Source organism: Phytophthora sojae, assembly GCF_000149755.1.
Source record: "Phytophthora sojae unplaced genomic scaffold PHYSOscaffold_7, whole genome shotgun sequence".
NCBI lineage: Eukaryota > Oomycota > Peronosporomycetes > Peronosporales > Peronosporaceae > Phytophthora > Phytophthora sojae.
The window spans coordinates 62,836-82,305 of NW_009258121.1; the positions used below are offsets into that span (position 1 = coordinate 62,836).

The window sequence follows — 19,470 nt, forward strand, 5'->3', positions numbered from 1 at the left end:
GCGCAACCTAATCCCCCGAGATTCGTCGCGCACCGTATGAGTGGACCACATAACTACGAACGAAGACCATCACTCTTCCAACTTCAACTTCAAAGTTGGGGAGCATCGGGAGCGGCCTCGCCGCTTCAGTGCCAGCAGAGTGAGTGCTGCGTAGCTGTGGGTGTGGGTGGCCTGCTGACGTCGCCAGCGCACGTGAGCGAGTCGAGTCAAGCAGCGAGTCCTATCTCGCTCAGGATAACGGTCCGGCAATCAATTCGTTTCGAAACGACTGCAATCGTCAAGGGGCGCCGCTACTAAAGGCGTCTCCGCGGGGGCGCTTACTTGATCATCCGGCCACGACGACGCGCCCTCCCTCGATCGCAGAGGGCGGAGCTGCCGTAAAGATGCTCGCGCGCAGGACGCCCCCGACGATCTCGACGCGGCCGCCCAGCTCCAAGACGCTCGGGAAGGCGCTCGAGAGCCCCAGTGGCAACAACCAGCAGCACAGTAACAACGCCAACCATGCCGGACGCCCCGCTCCGCTCGGCCAGATCGACGCCAACCACCTGCAGGTCGGCACCAAAGTGTGGGTGGCCGACGCCAAAGTGCTCTGGCGGATCGGCGAGGTGCAGAGCATCGCCGACGACCGCAAGACGGCGCAGGTCTACCTCCCTGATGCTGCAGACGACCAGGTGCAGACCCTGCGCATGGACCAGCTCGTCACCTTCGACGCGTCGCACATTGTGGATCACGCGGACGTGGCGCTTATGAACAACATGCACGAGGCGCCGCTGCTCAACGTGCTGCGCCAGCGCTTCGAGCGCGACGAGATTTATACCTTCACGGCGGATATCCTGCTGTCCATCAACCCGTACAAGTCCATCCCGCTGCTCTACGACGTCGTGGGCTTTATGAAGAGCCGCGAAGAAGCTGCCACCGCCACGGGGGACGGTTCTACCAGCGACAGCAGCGCACCACCTCACTTGTTCTCCATCGCTGAGAAGGCCTACACAGGCATGAAGGGCGTCGTTCCTGGGTCTGGAACCCCGCAGTCGATTGTCATCAGTGGAGAGAGCGGCGCCGGTAAGACCGAAGCCTCCAAGTACATCATGAAGTACCTCGCCACTGCGAGCAAACACGCCGCCAGCTCTAGTACAGTCGCTGCAGGCGTCCACGAACAGATCGAGGAGTGCGTGGTGCTCTCCAACTTGATCCTCGAGTCGTTCGGCAACGCCAAGACGTCGCGCAACGACAACTCGAGCCGCTTCGGCAAGTACATCCAGATCCACTACAGCAGCGAAGGGCGCATGGCGGGCGTGTCCATCCGCCACTTTTTGCTGGAGAAGACGCGGCTCGTGCGACCGGAAGTGAACGAGCGCAACTACCACATCTTCTACCAGTTGCTGGCGGGTCTCGACACTCTGACAACCTCGTCGTCGGACCCTTCGGACTCGGATCGACCCTTGTTGCTGCAGAATGACGTGTGGAACTACACGTATCTGACGCGTGGAGACTGCGTCGAGGTGGACGGAGTGGACGATGCCACCGAGTTCGAGCAGCTTCGTCGGTGTCTCGAGCAGCTCGGAATGGACAACGCCAGCTTCCAACGCCCTATGTTTGAAGTGCTTGCAGCCATCTTGCACCTCGGTAACGTGCAGTTTGAGAGCCCCACAACGCAGGACGACACAAATGGAGACGATAGTCGCGAGAACGACCCAACACATGTCGTGTTCCCAGAGAGCGACGCTGGAGTGAACTTGGAGCACGTTGCGATGCTGTTGGGTGTCGATGCCGCCGAGTTCGCGAACAAAATGGTGACGCAGACCACCGTAACTGGTCGTGGCAGTATCCTCGAGATCAAGCTCACACCGGAACAGGCCAAGAATGCCATGGACGCCTTCTGCAAGTACCTGTACGGCGAGCTCTTCCACCACGTGATCACACGCATCAACGCCTGCGCCAAGCAGCAGACGTCTCTGATCCCCACAACGGACAAAAAGACGCCAAAGTCTCGTGTCCAAGGCGGTGCAACAGCGCCCACGGTAGCTCCATTCATCGGCATCCTGGACATTTTTGGCTTCGAGGTGATGAAGCGAAACAGCTTGGAGCAGTTGTGCATCAACTTCACGAACGAGACTCTGCAGCAGCAGTTCAACAAGCACGTATTCGTGCTGGAGCAGGAGCGATACGCCCGAGAAGGCATCGCGGTGTCCCCCGTGGAATTCCAGGACAATCAGCGCTGCCTGGACCTCATTCAGAAGCCTCCTCTCGGACTTCTGCCTCTGCTCGAGGAGCAAATGCTGCTCAAGCGCAAGACCACGGACAAGCAGCTCCTCACGATCTACCACGGGAACCACCTCGAAAAGCACCCGAGCTACGCGAAGCCACGCTTCGAGTGTGACGAGTTCATCATCCGCCACTACGCGGGCGATGTCGTCTACGATATCCACGACTTCATCGCTAAGAACACCGACAACCTGCACGACGACCTGCTCGACTTACTGCGTCGCAGTTCCCAGCCGCTACTGCAAGCCATGTTCAGTGCTCCAGTCGCAGCTTCACTTGGTGGCGCTGCAACTAAACGCGGTGGCCCGACCACACCGACAGGGGCGATGCACAAGCGCACACAGAGTGCGTCTCTCACTGGTACAACAACCGTGTCAAGTCGCTTCCGCACGCAGTTAGCTGAGCTCATGGAAGTTCTGTGGAGCACGACGCCCAGCTACATCAAGTGCATCAAGCCGAACAACCTCAAGTTCCCCGGCGGATTCAGCTGTGAGCTCGTACGTGACCAACTCACCTACAGCGGCGTGCTGGAGGTGGTTCGAATCCGACAGGAAGGGTTCCCAATCCGTAAGCAGTACAGTGTCTTCTACGAGCTCTTCTGGTCGCTGGCGATCGCGAAGTATGGTGTTGCTGCTACGCGAAACAATCCTGGTAAGATGCGAGAAGCCTGTGAGTTCATCGCTCGCGAGTGGCTCAAGGACAAGGAGCTCGAAAGTGAAGAGCCCTTGAAAGAAGACGACGAATCACCCGAGACCGAGAAAGACGAGACTGAGCCAAAGCCCCCGCGCGCGCCGGCTCGACAAATTTTTGCCATGGGCAAGAACGAGATCTTCCTTCGCTACGGCCAGGTGGAGAGGCTTGAGGGTTCGTTGGCCACGATCCGACAAGAAAGTATCGTGGTTCTGCAGTCCAAACTGGTTCGTGCTCGACTCGCGTTCAAGAAGTTTCACAAACTGCGTCGAGCAACGGTTAAGTGGCAGGCGCTATGGCGTATGCGAGTGCAGCGAGCGAAGTATCTGAAGCAACACCGAGCCGCTATCAGAATCCAAGCGCAGTTCCGATGCTTCCAGCTCACCACTTTGTTCCAGAAGAAGAAGCGCGCCGCTTGTATCATGACGCGAGTGTCGCGTCGATACGTGACGCGTTGCAACTTCCTGCGATTCCTCAAGGCTACGCGAGCAGCGACTGAGATCCAGCGTCACGTGCGAGGGTTCATGCTGCGCACTGCCGCGGAGCGTGAGCGGAAGTTGCGGCTTCGATCGACGCTGAAGCTGCAGTCGTGGCAGCGCATGCATGCTCATCGTCGAGCTTTCTTGGCCCAGCGACGTGCAGCCATCCGTATTCAAACCAGGTACCGGGCTCGGACCCAGCGCCGGCGGTTCCTGCTCGAGAAGAAAGCCGAAATTGTGCTGGCAGCCTTTGTGCGTCAGTTCTTGCAGCGAAGACGCTTCAAAAAGCTCAAAGTTTGCATCACAAAGACCCAGGCGTTGGTGCGGAAGTGGGAAGCTCGCCGACGTTTTGTCACGCTGAGGTCTGGGGTGGTTTGCATCCAGAGCCAACGCCGTCGGCATGCTGCTCGACGCGTATTTGTTGTCCGGAAGGCTGCGGTGGCTCGCCTTCAGCACGCCATGGTTGGATGGATTGCTAGATGTCACTACCTCGCGTTGAGGCGGAGCACCCGAACGCTGCAGTACTGCGTCACCAGTTGGCTGCTATGTCGACAATTCCGACGCGCGCGCAAAGCCTCAAGGCGGATTCAAAAGACATGGCGTTCGCACAGTCGACGAGTGAAGTGGGAGGCTGAGGTGGCTAGCGTGTTTGTTAGCCGCAGTGTAAACGGGACAAGCACCATCGCACCAGGCAGCGGCTCGACATCTTGGACCCAGCACACGCGCATGGAGGACTCAGACCGCAGGATGGCTAAGCTGCGCAGCCAGCCGGACGTCTACTTTGTATTGCAGCCGCGCGCCTTCGGGTATAACTCGCTGTTCCATGAGGCTGCTGCATGCGGGGACTTCCACGTCGTCAAGTACATGCTCCAAGAGCGCTCCAGTGAAGAGCTGCTCTCGCTCAAGAATGGACGGGGCTTCACAGCCTTCCACGAAGCTTGCGCCAATGGCCAGCACACGATGGTAAAGTATTTGGTGCTGCAAATGACAGCAATGACAGCTACTGGAGCGCGAGAAAATACCCCATCGACCCCGAAGGCACTCGAGCAGTCCACCAAGGCGAACTCAACCGATGGGCCCGAAGCGAAGGAGACCAATGCAACAGCTTCGTCGTCTGATGAGGTTGGCAACCAGCAAGAAGAGGAGCCTTCAAGCAGAATTCCCGAGCGAACGATTGTCTACAGCGGATTTCTTCGGAAACGACGGGAGACATCACGGTGGATGAAGCGATTCGTGGTGCTCAGCGTGACTGCCGACAAACAGGACCACCCGCAACTCGAGTACTATCCAAACGATCGCAAGTTGACGTTGGCTGGACCCAGTTCCCTGCAGATCGACTTGACCACAGCGTTGCTCAAGACGAGTGTGGACCTGCCTTTTGCGTTTGAACTGCACTCCCCGCAACTGCTTGGTGGGCGCAACAAGGAAGGTCGGCTTTACTTCGCGGCATCAGGAGCCCTTGAGATCCAGTGCTGGCTTGCGCACTTCCGTAACATCATCCCCAGCAGCATCGAGTCCCGTGTGTTTGCCATGCATCGGTCTGCTCAGAACAGCAAGCTCGAGTTTGTCGACTTCAAGGCTCGCCAGGAGGCTTGCAACTTGCGAAGTGAGTCGTCGCGACAGGAGACACCACTGCACTTGGTCGCCAGCTGCAGCAGTCTTGTGATTTTGGCGGCGATTGATGACGACACCGACAACAACAAGAGCAGCACCACCAGTGAGATTCAGCTTGACGTGACCACAGCAGCAGCTAGCTCCAGCTCGAAGTCCAAATCCTTGTTAGACGCGGAGCTTGAGCTGGTGAAGACAGCGCAGTGGCTACTGGAGAATGGAGCCGATGTCAATGCGATGACAACAAGACAAGAAACACCGTTGCAGTTCGCACTGCAGGCTGGACACTTGATGCTGGCGAAGCTGCTGCTAGACCGCGGGGCTCTTGCTTCAAATCTGTCAGAGCCGCAACTGGTATTTGTGCGCTGCTTGAAGGCTGAATTGGCGAAGACCGCCATCACTAGCATCTCTTCAGCGGCGTGCACATCTGTAGGAATCTCACACGCGCCCCAGCCACCTTCGAACCCGCTGTTGGCGGCGGGAAGTGCTCTCCTCAAACGACCCAACAAGTTGACGCGGCGCTTGAGTGCGAGCGAAGAAGAACTCCCAATGCTCTTTCTGGTCAAGCAGCCTGGCAAAGTGCGGCACAGCTCGTACGTGTCGCTTTTTGTTGAGCTCATTGCACTGAGCGACGCGGCATTGATCGGCGCTCGGCGGCCACGGATAGTTATCTCGGTGATGGACGGACAGCGCAACCTCGTGGAAATGAGGCAGCAGGTGTCCGTGCAGCCTGTAGCGTCTTCCAACGCCCTACTCTGGGGGTTCACTTGGCACATGCAGACACCGCTGGAGAACTTGCCACACGGAGCCTGCGTCGTGCTTGAGTTCGCCACCACCAGCACCTCGTCGGTATCACCAACAAACGACGGCCCCACGTCTCCAACGCTTGGCGCGAGCGTGCTCGTACCCGAATGCTGGACGTACCTGCAAGTGGACCAGCGCACAGCCAACAGCACCGCTCTCACCGCTGAGATGTACAAGTACCCAGTGGACTTGTCATCTCACAACACTCTGCACCGCGCCGACGCGTTCCTGTCCGGTGAGATGTTGATCTCCCAAGCTCGAGCCACGTAAGATACACTTGACATGCATGTTAGCCTATCGTAGTCACCGACACCTCCTCCCCTCTTACCTTGAATACACAACAACAACAACAACAAAACCAACACCACACGTGAAAATCAAAGCAAAAACACGGATCAATCTATTGGAACGGGGAAAAGTAGAAGGTGTGTCCATGGGGACACATGTACTGCCCGGCCTGGCTGCCTGGGGGCATTTGCACACGCGTGTAGCACGTGGGGCATTGGCGCATGATGGGTCTGGGCCCGGACGTCATGGGCCCTGCCCCGTTGAAGCTCTGCCGCAGTCCCTGCGAGTTGCCCATGCTCGGGGGCATGCGTAGTTGGAACAGGTGGCCATTGGGACACTGCAGCGTGCCGCGCGCCGTCGTGCTCACCAGGCAGCGGATGCGGCACGTGGGGCACTCCACCACCACGTTGCTGCGAGCGGCCGCCGCTGCCGCCGCCGCCCGCGCGCGCTCCTGCGCTGTGGGGGTATGAGCCAAAGATTGCCCACATCCGTCGCAAAACTGTCCTCCTGAGCCTCGCTTGCCGCAATTTGTACCTGCAAGCGATAAAGAAGAACATCAGTACCTGTGTCTTATAACGAGGAGGGTGGTGATGATCGTTATAGCCTGGAACTTACAGTACGGGTGGGCCTTGACCAGCCCCTCGGTCTGCTCGGGCCACTGCGTCTGCGCCTTGCGGCAGATCGGGCACTTGTCCGAGTTGGCCTCGTCGTGGTTGACGTTCTCCAGCAGGCAGCTGAAGTGGAAGCGGTGGCCGCACTCGGCCGTGAACAGCGCGCGCCCCAGCGCCAGCTCGTCCAGGCAGATGACGCACTCGGGGGCGTCCTCCATCACGGCCAGCGGCACGTTCTTGGCGCTGTCGGCGGTCGGCGCCGGCTCGGCCGACGCGGGCGCCACGGGCGCGGGGCTCGGGGTGCTGTTCGCGTACGCCGCGCGGTGCAGCGGCCGCTGCCGCGCCTCCACGTCGCTCCAGCGCCGCACGCGCACCGCCATTGTCGAGCAGCTATACAGGCACACGGGGCTTCTTGCGTTGTGCGGGAAGAACAGAATCCAGTCTGGTACAGAATCAGGATTAGCCGAAAAACTAAAACATGACGTTTCGGAGGTGGTTGACTATGCAGAAAATGCATTTTGTAAGTGTGTAACCGCAAATTGCCCAACTTAGTTTGCCGCTTGCGACCATATTTCCTGCGCTAGCTCTTCTCCAAAAATGCGCCTCGCATCGTTAGCCGCTTCGTGGTTTCCAATTCTCCAAGCTAGAAAAGTGTGGACGCATGGCGTTCCTGCAGGTAATGTTCCCATACACCATGCGGCTCGTGAACATCAAAATCGTACTGCACTGCCCAGCAGTCTCGTTCGCATCCCCGCTTCAAGACTGGCGCGAGTTGAATGTGACAGTCCCTTTCGAACGCAGCAGTAACGCCTTCATCAAGTACAGTACATGTAGTGGTCGAACTGGAAGAAGATGAAGGTTGGGGTTAATAGTCGAAGGTAAACGAGCTGGAACTGCGCAAGCTTCTCAGGTGTGGCAAGCATAGTTTCGCTTACAATGATGCGGCATTGCAGTTTGACTAGCAAGCACGTTCGTTATTGGTACTATACGAATTGTAGCTTACGATAGCAACTCCTTGTGAAGCCGTACAAAGTAGTGTGTGTACCTATGATAACCGAGAGAGAGCCCTCTATTCGAGTGCCCAACTGTATATGTCGCAGCGATGAGCAAAGTGGTCCCATCCTCCCCAAACAGGCGGTGCGCCAGGAGCTCAGAAGCCAACGAGCTGCGCAGACACCGCCACCTGCACTACACCACCCGCTAAAGCCACAATGGGCGGCACTCTCTCCGTGTGCGGACTAGGCGACCGCGACGCGCAACTGGTGAGGACCCAAGAACATCCTTACCCTTGCCATTACCCGCTCCAAACTCTAACTCCATCACGACTCGACTCTAACCACATCAGCACTACCAGAGCAAGGACTTCGCGCGGGACCTGGAGCGGCCGGCGCAGGCGCGCGGGCGCTCGCTGTCCACGGCGACGGACTCGTCGGTGGCCTCCATCCTGTCCAACTCGGAGCAGCTCATCCCGGACGCCTTCCTGCCCAAAGACATCCAGGTGCTGTCGCAGCGTCGACAACGACTGGGCCACCACCACTCGCGCTCGTCCTGGGGGTCGTCCAAGGTCGGCAGCGCCTCGTCCAGGGGCGCGGGCACCGTGCGCGTGGTGCGCAACAGCAGCAAGGCCGTGGACGTGGCCGACTGCTCGCCGGGCGTGAGCGCCAGCCTGCGCAAGAAGACGCTGTTCGGCATCAAAACGGCGTCGTCCAGCTTCGGATACAGCGACGACGAGGGGAACCCGGCGGCGGCCGGCAACAGCCGACTCCCGGCCCAAGAGCTGCGGGTCAAGTAGACAAGCGGAGACAAGGGGAGGCACTGTAGCAGTAGGACAAGCAATAGGGTGTGAAGTAGTGTACTAGTAGATAGAGGACGCAGGAAGCTAGCTAGCTATATCCATAGAAGGCGAAGGCGAAAGGTTAGCAAGCAGGTAGTAGGAAGTAGGGAGGGAGGACGGGTTGTATGAACAAGGCACAAAAGCTGTATTTGCGACATTCCGCCCCCCCCCCTCGCTCTGATGAAATGGGGTCGGGACTCTAGGCTTGTTGCTTCTTGACGGCGGCCTTGAGCTCCTTGACCTTCCGTCGGCACTCGCGGTAGGCCTCGCTCTCCTGCTCGCACTCCTCGCCGTCGCGCAGGCCGCCGCTCTCGGCGTTCTTGGCTTCTACGCACCTGCAGGACGTGACGTGAGTCTCCTCCTCCACGGGATTCCACGGGCTCCTCTACACCTCACAGGCACACGCAGACGCGTGGCACTATCACACTCACTTGACGTAGGTCTCCATCTCGCCCGCGCACGGGTTCAGCTCGGCTGGCTTGGACAGTTCGGCGCCCATGACTCCCTTCGAGCTGCTCTCTTGGCGCTTGGGGACCGCAGATAGACACGCTGTCTTATGTAACAAACCGCTAGAAAACGGGCGTCCCGTTCGCGCCGACCGCCATGCGGATTGAAGTGGTGCGCGCTCCCGAGCCGCTGGGCCCCGCGCTGGCTGAAGCAGTCGACGCGCTCGGCCGGCGGTCCGCCCTCGTACGTGTCCATCCCGCCAGCCCATCGCCGGTCTTGACACTTCGAGGCGATGGGCTCTAGATACGGTACACACAGTGACCTGCATCTTGTCTGCCCCAGGCCCAGGCTCTCTCCCAGGAGATCACCTCGGTTGCGCTCTTCACGACGCCCGGGGCGACGCAACAGCGCCAGCGTCTGCTACTGGCTAAGGACGATGATGACCGCGTCATCGGATTCCTGAAGACCGGGGTCAAGCACCTATTCTACATGGTAAGAAGATGACTCTCTGGCCCAGATGGCTACATCCTGTGGACGCTCGGTCACTTGTTGACGTTTGCTATTGTTGGCTGCTTCTGCTCTATGTATGATATTCTAGAGCCACACGGGCCAGTACATCGAGATGGATCCGCTCTGCGTGCTCGACTTCTACGTGGACGAGGCCTGGCAGCGTCGCGGCGTGGGGCTGCAGCTCTTCCAGCGCCTGCTTCAAGACGAGCAGGTGACGCCGGCCCAGCTCGCCTACGACCGACCGTCGCCTAAGCTATTCGCCTTCTTGAAGAAACACGCCGGTCTCACTGAGCACTTCCCGCAGCCCAACCGCTTCGTCGTGTTCGATGCGTATTTCCAGTCTCGTCAGTAAAGCAGATCGGATAATAGAAAACCACTCGCTGTGATAAGGCCTGAGCGCACGTCTTTCGAAAGCAAACTCACCTCGTATTGCTGCGTTTACTCACCAAGGGAGGCCAGGAACGCCTCGACCTTGGTGTCAGCGTCGCTGGGGTTCTCGGCCGTGGCCTGATCAAACTGCGCCTCAATCCGCCGCCCAGCAAACCACCGCCCGTTCATCACCTTCAGACACGCGATGGCAGCACTCAGCTCTGCAAAACGCACGACCACCGAGCCGTCCGCTACAATTTGAACGCGCTCCACTGCTCCGTGCTTGCTGCATTCCGAGCGCATGTCCTCCTCCAACTCGTCGAAGAATTCAGCATCGCTGCCCTCGAGTGGGTCCCATATATGCTTCAAGATGACGGAGCGCGACGGCAAGTCCAAACGCGCCGAATCATCCGCCGAAGCAATCGCCAGCGGTGCTGGTGCTGCAGAGGAAACTTGCATTTTCTCCACCGGTTGAGTAGCAGCTTGCTCGACAGGCGCATTGTCCGTGGCTTCCTCTGTGCCCTTCGTCTTCTGGTTCGAGAACGTCGCCTCAGTCGCCCTGTGTACACCAGATCCTCGTTAGCGCCAAGTAATTCGTGCATCAGAACACAAGCTCACGTAGCTAGCGTCTCGTACGTGATGATCACACCAGGCTTGACTTCGAAGTGATTCAACTGCAAGACACGGAACGAGACGCGTATGAGCAACACGCGCAGCAACGCTCGAATCCAAAAGGAGACTCGCTCTGCTTCATCCTCGTGCGGCTATACATCAACCCAGCTGCAGAAATCTTTAATGGTTTTACCCTGTCAATGGCCTTGGCCATTGTAGCACGCGAGCAGAACGTGACGACTGCATCGCCCTATATCCACATCCAAACAAAAGGATCTGAGCAACCCACCCGGCACGACCAAGCAGCAAGTCATCCCCTCCTACCTTCAGTCCTCCTCTTTCGTCCTTGTAGAACTTGATGCGCCGAACCTTGCCGATCTTGGAGCACACGCCCTCTGCAAGACAAGCAACCCCCTCCGTCAACCATCACCCCTGGCCTGCAACTCCTCAATCATGGACTGACCGAGCTGCCTGCACGCCATGTACGTGGTGAGGCCCGTGATGTAGACGCTGCTGTTGCCCTTCGAGCCGCCTCCCGTGGGCGTGGACCTCTTGGCGCTGGGGGCAGCAGCAGGAGATCCGAGCACGGAGGCCAGCAGTTCGTCCGCCGCTTGCGAAGCCTGCCGCTCGTCCTGTCTGCAGCCGCATTGGCGCGTTACGAAGGGGAGACACGGATCAATGCAAAGCTGGAGGTTGGGGTGCGCACTGCTGGATGTAGGCGAGGTTCCTGGCCCTGGCGCGCTCGATGCGCTCGCGCTCAGCATCCATGCTGGTCACGTCGCTTCAGTATTTTTTGTCACTGCAGTCACTAAAGTGAAAGATAACGGCTGGATGATGATCATTGGTTGAAAGTTTCTGTAGACGAAAAAGGCAACTTCAACAAGTGTTGCGAGTCTGGCGTGCCCTGACGCAGCGTTGCGTTAATTTCACACTATTGGGCCGCGCCCTGTAGCTGCAGGGTCCTCTGAATCAGGCGAAGCGACTTCCGTTTTGATACAGGCTACGTGCGTTTCTGTTAGCCAACGCAGTCGTCTCCAAGTCCACTCGAGCACCGCAACGACGGCACACGTACCCCCCCCCCCCCCTCGTGTAAAATCCAACTAACGCGATTCACTCGGCATCGATGTTAGATGTTCGTTCACTTGGCAAAATGCCATCAGCAGCGCACGACAAGACCAGCAGATCGACCTCCAGAGGCTGCGGCCGCACGCTCTTCTGCATGGGCTCGGACAAGTGCTCGCCGGTCGATGACGCCTTAATCGACTCGCCACGCCGTATCCCGCTGACCGAGAGCGCCAGACGCGCCCAACGGAAGCTGCAGCTGGCCTGCCTGTGCTCCGTCGTCTTCATGTGCGCCGAGGTCGTCGGGGGATCCATCGCCGGCAGTCTGGCCATCATGACGGACGCCGCGCACTTGCTGTCGGACGTGGCCGGCTTCTGCATCTCGCTGTTCGCGATCTGGATGAGCACGTTACCAGCTTCCAACAGTTTGAGCTTCGGTTTCCAACGAGCTGATGTGATCGGCGCAGTGGTCAGCGTGCTGTGGGTGCTGACGGGCATGTTGCTGTACGCCGCTGTGAAACGATTCATCGAGTGTCTGGAGCCCCATCCGAAGGAGCACGTCGACGGGAAGCTCATGTTCATCGTGGCCTGCATCGGCCTGCTTGTGAACATCGTCCTGATGCAGATCTCGGGCCACGGACACTCACACGGAGGAGGAGGCCATAGCCACTCGCACGGGGAGAAAACCCAGGGTCACTCGCATGGAGGACGTTCGCACGGTGAAGGCAATCACCATGGCCATTCGCATGGAATTGATGCTAAACATGGCCACTCGCATGGTCCTGAAGAATGCAGTGGCGAGGAAGGGCGCCGCCACCACCACAGTCACGAAGAAGGCCACTCACGTGACGAAGCCCACAGGCTCAGCCTTGAAAAGTTCCATGCTCACGATGAAGATAACAACTGGGTAGGGGGAGACCTTGAGATTGGCACTATTAGTGCCAAAGCCTCGACGCAGAAAAAGCTGGACAATTACTCGCCGCAAGAGGAAGGTCATGGCAGCCCAAGCCACGGGCATTATCACGAACATGGCGAGCACACCAACGAGGCCGGTCAGGATCCAGAGGCTGCTTCCACATTAAAGCCGAATAAGAAGAAAAGCATGGAGAACCTCAACATTGAATCGGCATACATTCACGCGCTGGGCGACTTCATCCAGAGCCTTGGCGTTTGCATCGCTGGTGGACTCATCTGGCTCAAGCCAGAGTGGCAGATTGCAGACCCGATCGCCACCTTCACTTCTCGGTGCTAGTTCTGTTCACCACTGTGGGGATCATTCGCGAAAGTATCCACATCCTCACGGAGGGCACCCCTAGAGGCTTGGATGCCATCGAGATCGAGCAGGGACTGCGTCAGTGCTCCTCTGTCGTGGCCGTGCACGACCTCCATATTTGGTCGCTGAGCGCGAGCTTGCCTTCGCTTAGTGTGCACCTCGTGTCGGACGACGTCGAGACTGCGCTGCATACAGCCCAGAGCTACCTCCTAAGCAAGGGCATCACACACACGACTATCCAGACCGAGAGAACTTCAACGTCGTATCCTCGGGACTGCAAGTCTGAGCTGAGGCCCGTTCTCAACCGCCGCATGCGGCCGCATGAGCCGAAATAAGGACTTGTGATTGGTTAGCACGAGAGTGAGTAGGGGTTGCACGCCGCAGCACCAATCAGAGCGCTCTTATTGACTCACCTGCTGGTACAGTACCCTATCAGACAACAGCCGACAAGGCGTCAATTTGACTCCTTGGCTGCCAAAGAAGTCAACCTTGTATTTTAGCTTCTGCTCGAGGTGTTCGGGCCGCTGGTGCTAGCGGACGCCAACACAAAGGGGGCCCGCTACTCTATCCGGCCTACATGTACACGATTTCGTGTTATTATTGAGTGCATCGTACAGAACGTGTAATGTTACATCTATTTCGAAGTAACTTAGATACATGTTCCAGGTAGTGGAAACCACCTTTAGATGTAGAACCCCCACCGCCGGGAAGCGTGTACTATGTCTACCTGCTCTTTAGCAGGCGTAGATCAACATGCACTAGCGTTTCATGCCCTACGAGTGGAAGTTATGTATCAGCCAATATACATGTGGTCATAACATGCATCGGTTGACGGAGTCGTGTGCGTGAGAGTTAAATGTTATCGTGTACCGTGAGATAAAAATTAATAGCTGCGACTGCTGCCGACAGTTACCAGCACGTGCATACCATATATAGGGGCCAAACAATTCGGCTGCAGTGCCTATGGAGCTGATTGTTGTTATGCATTCGAGACCTTGCTAACTTTTCTTGATTTATGATGACAAACAGCCCATATCCACAGCCAACCATGATGTTTGGGCTTTCAAGCGAGCTAACGTATACCTCCATGCCCGCACGATATCGGCGAAGGCGTGCTGAGGCGAAAGGCACGGTTAGGTGGCATCAGTAGAGCTTTTTATTTGAGTAAACAGAGGTTTAGCACTAAAATAAAATGTGAGTATGTCGAAAAACTTGTTGTGTTTCTGCATATTGCAAACATCTTCAGCAAAAACCTGGCGCAGACAACAATAAGGAAAGCGATACAAAAAGATCTACTACGCTGGTCAACCAGCAGTGTGAAGAAAAACCGTCCACCTACAGCGATATGGTGGAGCTACTCAATGAGTGGATCGCCAACTTATGCTACAGAAGCTACTTGTAAGTTACCCCCACCAGTATAATGAAGAAATATAAGTGCGTAATCTTTTGCTGCACAAAGCAAAATAGATTCCTTTAGCGTAGAGCGCGTGTAGCTTCACAATCGATGGCCGATTTAGAGATTTTTAACGAGTTTCCGTTTTCATTACAGTTTTTGTGAGTTGCCTTGCATTCTTGCTGTTTGGTTTTAATCTACTGGTACGTCGGATACCTATTTAGCATTAATCCACTACAGGCGTACAAGTACTTGTTCATATATTGTTTTCAGTTGGTGTATGAGCTAGCATCGAGAAATACGAGTCTTCGGCAAAACTCATCATACTTCGCGTTGCTGCTTTTGGTATGTTTTGAGTTCGAATTGGCCGATGTCATCTGGAAGCTCATGCGGGTAGGGCGCACAATTCGGCCGCACGAGCGTTCTCAACCGATGCGGCCGCATGGGCCGCATTGTACAAAACTGTGCGATGCGGTGCGGCATGCGGCCGGTTGAGAACGGGCCTAAGATGCGGACAGATCTCGCCAGCAGCACATGACGCCTAGAGCTGCGGATGATACTTTGGTTGAGGTATATATTATAAATATACGGAGGGCAGCTTGTAGCTCTACAATTGCATTAGTGCGGTAAACACGGAGGTATACATTTAGCATATGAAGACCATTTGGCGGCAGGTTCTATCATCCCTGATACAGTCACAACCAGCCAAAGCTGGTAAACCTATGACCAAAGAGGCACATGGGGCAAGGCAGTGTAATCACGGACAGTGGTGGTATAATACTCGGTTCAATTGACACACGAGTAAGGCTCACTTCACGAGTTTCCTCATACTGCACACATCGGCAACATGCCCCACAGCCACAGCCCAAGGGGGAACCACACCAACGATGCCGAAGGTCCTCGCCGACTTGCGCTCAGTGAGAGTGATCGACGCGCTCAACGGAAACTGCAGCTCGCGTGCCTCTTTTCGCTGCTCTTTATGTGCGCCGAGGTCGTCGGAGGTTACCTGGCCGGCAGTCTGGCCATCATGTCGGACGCTGCACACTTGCTGTCTGACGTGGCCGGCTTCTGCATCTCGCTGTTCGCGATCTGGATGACCCAACGGCCTGCCACCGACCGCTTGAGCTATGGCTTCCAACGCTCGGAGGTCATCGGTGCCATCACCAGTGTCTTGGTGATCTGGGTGCTCACCGGCGTACTGCTCTACGAAGCGGTGGAGCGGTTCCTAGACTGTCTGAAGCCCGAGCCAACCACTCGCGTCGACGGCAAGCTCATGTTCATCGTTGCTACCATTGGCCTGCTCGTCAACCTGATGCTGATGAAAATCCTCGGCCACGGACACTCGCACGGCGGCCACGGCCACTCGCATGGAGGCCATGGCCACTCCCACGGCGGCCACGGACACTCACACGGCGGTCACGGCCATTCCCATGGCGGTCACGGCCATTCTCATGGCGGTCACGGCCATTCTCATGGAGGACATGGCCACGCTCATGGAGGACATGGCCACGCTCATGGAGGACATGGCCATGCTCACGGGGACCACGATGAAGTGCACGGGCCCCCGCACAGTGACCGTGCGTCCGAACTGCGTAGTGAGCACTCGCATGTATACGAAGACTTGCACAGCACGTCTCATTCAGATTTCCACATTCTCGGAGACCATGAACACTGGGTCGGTGGGGATCTGGATGTTGGTGCGGGTGACACCACCCCGACGCTGAAGGGGGAGAAGAAAAAGAAGAAGAAAGAGAACTTGGAGAACCTCAACATTCGCTCGGCCTACATCCACGCACTGGGCGACTTCATTCAGAGTCTGGGTGTCTGCGTCGCCGGTGGCCTCATCTGGTTCAAGCCCGAGTGGCAGATCGCCGATCCGATTGCCACCTTCGTCTTCTCCATCCTTGTGGTGGGGACGACCGTCGGCATTATCCGTGATAGCATCCACATGCTGATGGAGGGCACCCCTCTCGACATCGACACCAAGGATATCGAGGAAGAGCTGCAAAACTGCCCGTCTGTTGTGGGCGTACACGACTTGCACATTTGGTCGCTAAGTGCCGGGTTGCCGTCGCTGAGTGTGCACTTGGTGTCAGGTGATCCAGAGACAGCACTCCGCGGCGCCCAGCGCTTTCTGTTGTCCAAGGGGATCACTCACTCTACCATCCAGATCGAGACTCCCTTCGCAATATACCCGCGCGACTGCGCCGCCGATCTCAAGTGCGGCCAGGTGTCGCCACCGCGCGAGGAATACGTAGTCGACTAAAATATCATGATACTTTCAACTTGCAAATGGATCGCCCGCCCTCTTTACTATTTGGGAAAACTATTAAAATGCTACTCATAGTTTTCCCATTTACTAAAATGCCACGATGGGTACAGAAACCATAGAAGACGAGCGCAAGAACAAATGTTAAGTAGAACTAGTCATATTTGAGCCTGTTCGACCAGAGCTTTCAGCAGGCACGCAAGTTTGTGAAACAACGTTTGTTGTGGCCAGGACAACGAACAGTATATGGACGCGATGACGTGCGCACCATCGCTGCTTCTTTCAATTCCGGCAAATTCCTAAAGGGCTGAATGAAATGTACAGACGCTAGCAGTCATGTCAAGTGAACAAATAAACTCAACTCCTTCATTGTAAGTGCCGCGCAATACTGTCAAGTTGGCACGATCCATATTAGTTTTCCGTTCCCCAGTATCAGCGCGGCGTGAAGCCACGTAATATCTGTCTTGAAAGTGCAAACGCGAGCCTCCATGACAACGATGATGGTAATCCGATTGTCATCCACGAAGAACCTTTGCCTTGGCTTGTGGGTTCCGACCACCATCTACTGTAGACGAATTTGGATTCCTCGTCAGCAACTACACCTTTGCCCGGCCATAGTTGGCCTAATTTGCAAGCAAAGTTGTCATGAATATTGGAGGTACCAGAGAGTAACATTACATTCCCTAAAGTATGACTTTCGTTTCATTCAAAGTTGTCTAATTCCCACCAACGCCTTTGGCGTACTCTGATAGAGTGCGAACTTCGCACTGCGAAGTGACGCCAGCACAGAGGCAAGATGGCGAAGGCGAAGGCGTGTGTGCGTGCGTGCAGCTTCTTGAGTGTCCGATCCGCGTCTGCATGCCCTTCATCAAGCGGCAACTGTACGCGCGCGATCTCTCAAGGAGGGGAACATGGGGGCGCGTTGAGACCGCCCCTCACTGAGCAGGGGGTGAGACGTGCTTTGCGGCTACATGTGGTGCATGTACCTCTCGATGGGAATTAGAGAACTTTGAATGAAACGAAAGTCATACTTTAGGAAATGTAATGTTACTCTCTGGTACCTCCAATATTCATGACAACTTTGCTTGCAAATTAGGCCAACTATGGCCGGGCAAAGGTGTAGCGCAACAGCCTAGCCCATATACATTGCGGTACCTAGCAAAACGAGACGATTATTAAGCAGTTAGTCAACTTTCTCTGTCTTGCGGCTTCCAGTCACTCTTGAACGCTATCGCGTCGAATTCACGAGTGTTGCTACGAGGAAATCTTGCTTACCGTGACAACTCTGACCCCGTCCAGGGGTTGATCGTCGAGACTGGGTCCTTCACCTGCTCCTTGAATCTTCGACACCGACGCCAAACCTGAGTGAGGGGAAGTCGCGGTATGTAACCTTTCGAAAGTTTTGAGCTCGTGGCATTTTAGTACCCATCGTGGCATTTTAGTAAATGAGAAAACTAGGAGTGGCATTTTAGTAGTTTTCCCTTACTATTTTTCGTTGACTGTGGTGGGTTTCGGCTCGGAGCCTATCCACGATGCCTTCAGTATCAATTTAGGTTCCGACGCTGACTGCATCACGATTGCTGTTTCCGTCTCCATCGCTTCATTGAAGTTTCAAACCGACGGATGAAGTATGTGTCGCTCTGTATGACGTCAAGCGGTTCCACACGCAACAGATACAGCTCCTTTGTTGTATCAAAACTCAGGGCCAAGTCATTGTGTGCGAATCGCGCATCGACGATGTGTGCGTCGTGCGCCAGGATATTGTCATCGAAGAACATGGCGTGGACGCCTTCGTCATCGTCGGTTGGATCCAGAACCAATAGCTTCCCAGCAGTGGCGTCTTCCTTATTGCGGAACCAATGCGGGTAGAAGTCCCGCAGCGCCAGTGTCGCCTGCGAATCACGCCAGCGTCGAGCTAGAAGGTTGTGGATTTCGGACAAACCTTGCACAATCTGAACTTCTTCTCCATGGGGAGCGTAGAACGCTAAAGGATCCACATCATCGGCAGTTTTGGGCTGCTTGAAGGTGCCCATAACAAGCGCCGTGGTGCTTTCTGCTCGCAAGAACGTCCCAAACCTCGGCATTTCTCCGTCTGATTCTTGATGAAGATGAATCCGTCGGTCGATTCCTTCATCCGATCCATCCATAGCTTTCTCCAGTGGAAAGCACGGATGGCGCCCTTCACAAAAGCAGTTGAACTCTTGCGCCACGCGATGGAGGTCATTTCCATAGGTCCGGAAAATGAGGTTGAACTTCACGTCGTTCGTCTGCAAATACTCCATCAGCCTGAAGAAAGCTGGCACAATGAAGCAGTAGGGGGACTCTTGCAGCCCCACTTGTCCCAGCTGTACCTCAGTCGCCGCCGTATCAGGCAGCAGCAAGTGTTGCAGCAGCTCTCCGTGTTCACTTGCCAGTCCCTCCCCCGGGTTTCCTTTCGCCGTGAAATCTTGACGCAGCACCTTCCTCATGCGCTTGTTGTGCTTGGCAACCTGCGGGTCTCCCGACAAGGGGAACTGCATGGACAACAGTGTCACCCCTTCAGTTCCACCAACCGCCGACGGGGTCGCCCCCAAAACACCCCCACTACATTCAACCCCACCTTGGCCCTTAGAAACGATCCATACGACACGAGGCCGTCCGTACCAGCCCTCGTCTCCGTAGCTGTTTGCAGCGCCTTCTCCCCGTCCCAGACCCACTTCGTGTCTCCATCGGGGGCGTCCACCACTCGCCCCAAGGCCCGCTCCGTCAGCAAGTCGTTGAGAATATGTAGCAGCGTCTTGCCCTGCACGGGGTCGTGCATGATCACAGTCTGCCCAATGCCGTACACCGTTCCGTCAACAGATAATGAACGATACAGAGAACTCTACAGCTGCAGCGCACCTTGTTCACATCGAAGTACAGCAGCACGTGCGGCGCCGCCGCCGCCATTTTAGCCTTGGATTCGTCACTGCGA

The 19,470-nt window shown here is 56.4% G+C and overlaps 8 protein-coding genes across 8 annotated transcripts; 4 read left to right on the forward strand and 4 right to left on the reverse strand.

Moving 5' to 3' along the window:
- Window positions 1–383: 383 nt before the first annotated feature.
- Window positions 384–6,119, forward strand: PHYSODRAFT_517698 (hypothetical protein; the record flags this gene model as incomplete). Its single annotated transcript, XM_009533514.1, has 1 exon — window positions 384–6,119. One exon carries the CDS (start codon window positions 384–386, stop codon window positions 6,117–6,119), a length of 5,736 nt encoding a protein of 1,911 aa, XP_009531809.1.
- A 130-nt stretch (window positions 6,120–6,249) lies between these two features.
- On the reverse strand, window positions 6,250–7,144 carry PHYSODRAFT_352068 (hypothetical protein; the record flags this gene model as incomplete). Its single annotated transcript, XM_009533515.1, has 2 exons — window positions 6,753–7,144; window positions 6,250–6,671 (listed from the first exon to the last, which is right to left on the reverse strand). Exons 1-2 carry the CDS (start codon window positions 7,126–7,128, stop codon window positions 6,250–6,252), a joined length of 798 nt encoding a protein of 265 aa, XP_009531810.1. The 5' UTR covers window positions 7,129–7,144.
- Window positions 7,145–7,948: 804 nt separating this feature from the next.
- Window positions 7,949–8,572, forward strand: PHYSODRAFT_355077 (hypothetical protein). Its single transcript, XM_009533516.1, has 2 exons — window positions 7,949–8,010; window positions 8,094–8,572. Exons 1-2 carry the CDS (start codon window positions 7,960–7,962, stop codon window positions 8,538–8,540), a joined length of 498 nt encoding a protein of 165 aa, XP_009531811.1. The 5' UTR covers window positions 7,949–7,959; the 3' UTR covers window positions 8,541–8,572.
- A 21-nt stretch (window positions 8,573–8,593) lies between these two features.
- On the reverse strand, window positions 8,594–9,080 carry PHYSODRAFT_547549 (hypothetical protein). Its single transcript, XM_009533517.1, has 2 exons — window positions 9,014–9,080; window positions 8,594–8,917 (listed from the first exon to the last, which is right to left on the reverse strand). Exons 1-2 carry the CDS (start codon window positions 9,028–9,030, stop codon window positions 8,782–8,784), a joined length of 153 nt encoding a protein of 50 aa, XP_009531812.1. The 5' UTR covers window positions 9,031–9,080; the 3' UTR covers window positions 8,594–8,781.
- Window positions 9,081–9,185: 105 nt separating this feature from the next.
- Window positions 9,186–9,924, forward strand: PHYSODRAFT_347190 (hypothetical protein; the record flags this gene model as incomplete). The annotated part of the gene is made up of 3 exons (XM_009533518.1): window positions 9,186–9,272; window positions 9,372–9,521; window positions 9,628–9,924. 3 exons carry the CDS (start codon window positions 9,186–9,188, stop codon window positions 9,889–9,891), a joined length of 501 nt encoding a protein of 166 aa, XP_009531813.1. The 3' UTR covers window positions 9,892–9,924.
- A 598-nt stretch (window positions 9,925–10,522) lies between these two features.
- PHYSODRAFT_515536 (hypothetical protein) lies at window positions 10,523–11,288 on the reverse strand (the record flags this gene model as incomplete). The annotated part of the gene is made up of 5 exons (XM_009533519.1): window positions 10,523–10,582; window positions 10,714–10,770; window positions 10,845–10,915; window positions 10,984–11,156; window positions 11,227–11,288. 5 exons carry the CDS (start codon window positions 11,286–11,288, stop codon window positions 10,523–10,525), a joined length of 423 nt encoding a protein of 140 aa, XP_009531814.1.
- Window positions 11,289–11,739: 451 nt separating this feature from the next.
- On the forward strand, window positions 11,740–16,514 carry PHYSODRAFT_517016 (hypothetical protein; the record flags this gene model as incomplete). Its single annotated transcript, XM_009533520.1, has 2 exons — window positions 11,740–12,406; window positions 16,000–16,514. The coding sequence occupies 2 exons, from the start codon at window positions 11,740–11,742 to the stop codon at window positions 16,512–16,514; spliced, it is 1,182 nt and encodes a 393-aa protein (XP_009531815.1).
- A 1,574-nt stretch (window positions 16,515–18,088) lies between these two features.
- On the reverse strand, window positions 18,089–19,445 carry PHYSODRAFT_516262 (hypothetical protein; the record flags this gene model as incomplete). The annotated part of the gene is made up of 3 exons (XM_009533521.1): window positions 18,089–19,030; window positions 19,117–19,326; window positions 19,398–19,445. 3 exons carry the CDS (start codon window positions 19,443–19,445, stop codon window positions 18,089–18,091), a joined length of 1,200 nt encoding a protein of 399 aa, XP_009531816.1.
- Between the last annotated feature and the right edge of the window lie 25 nt (window positions 19,446–19,470).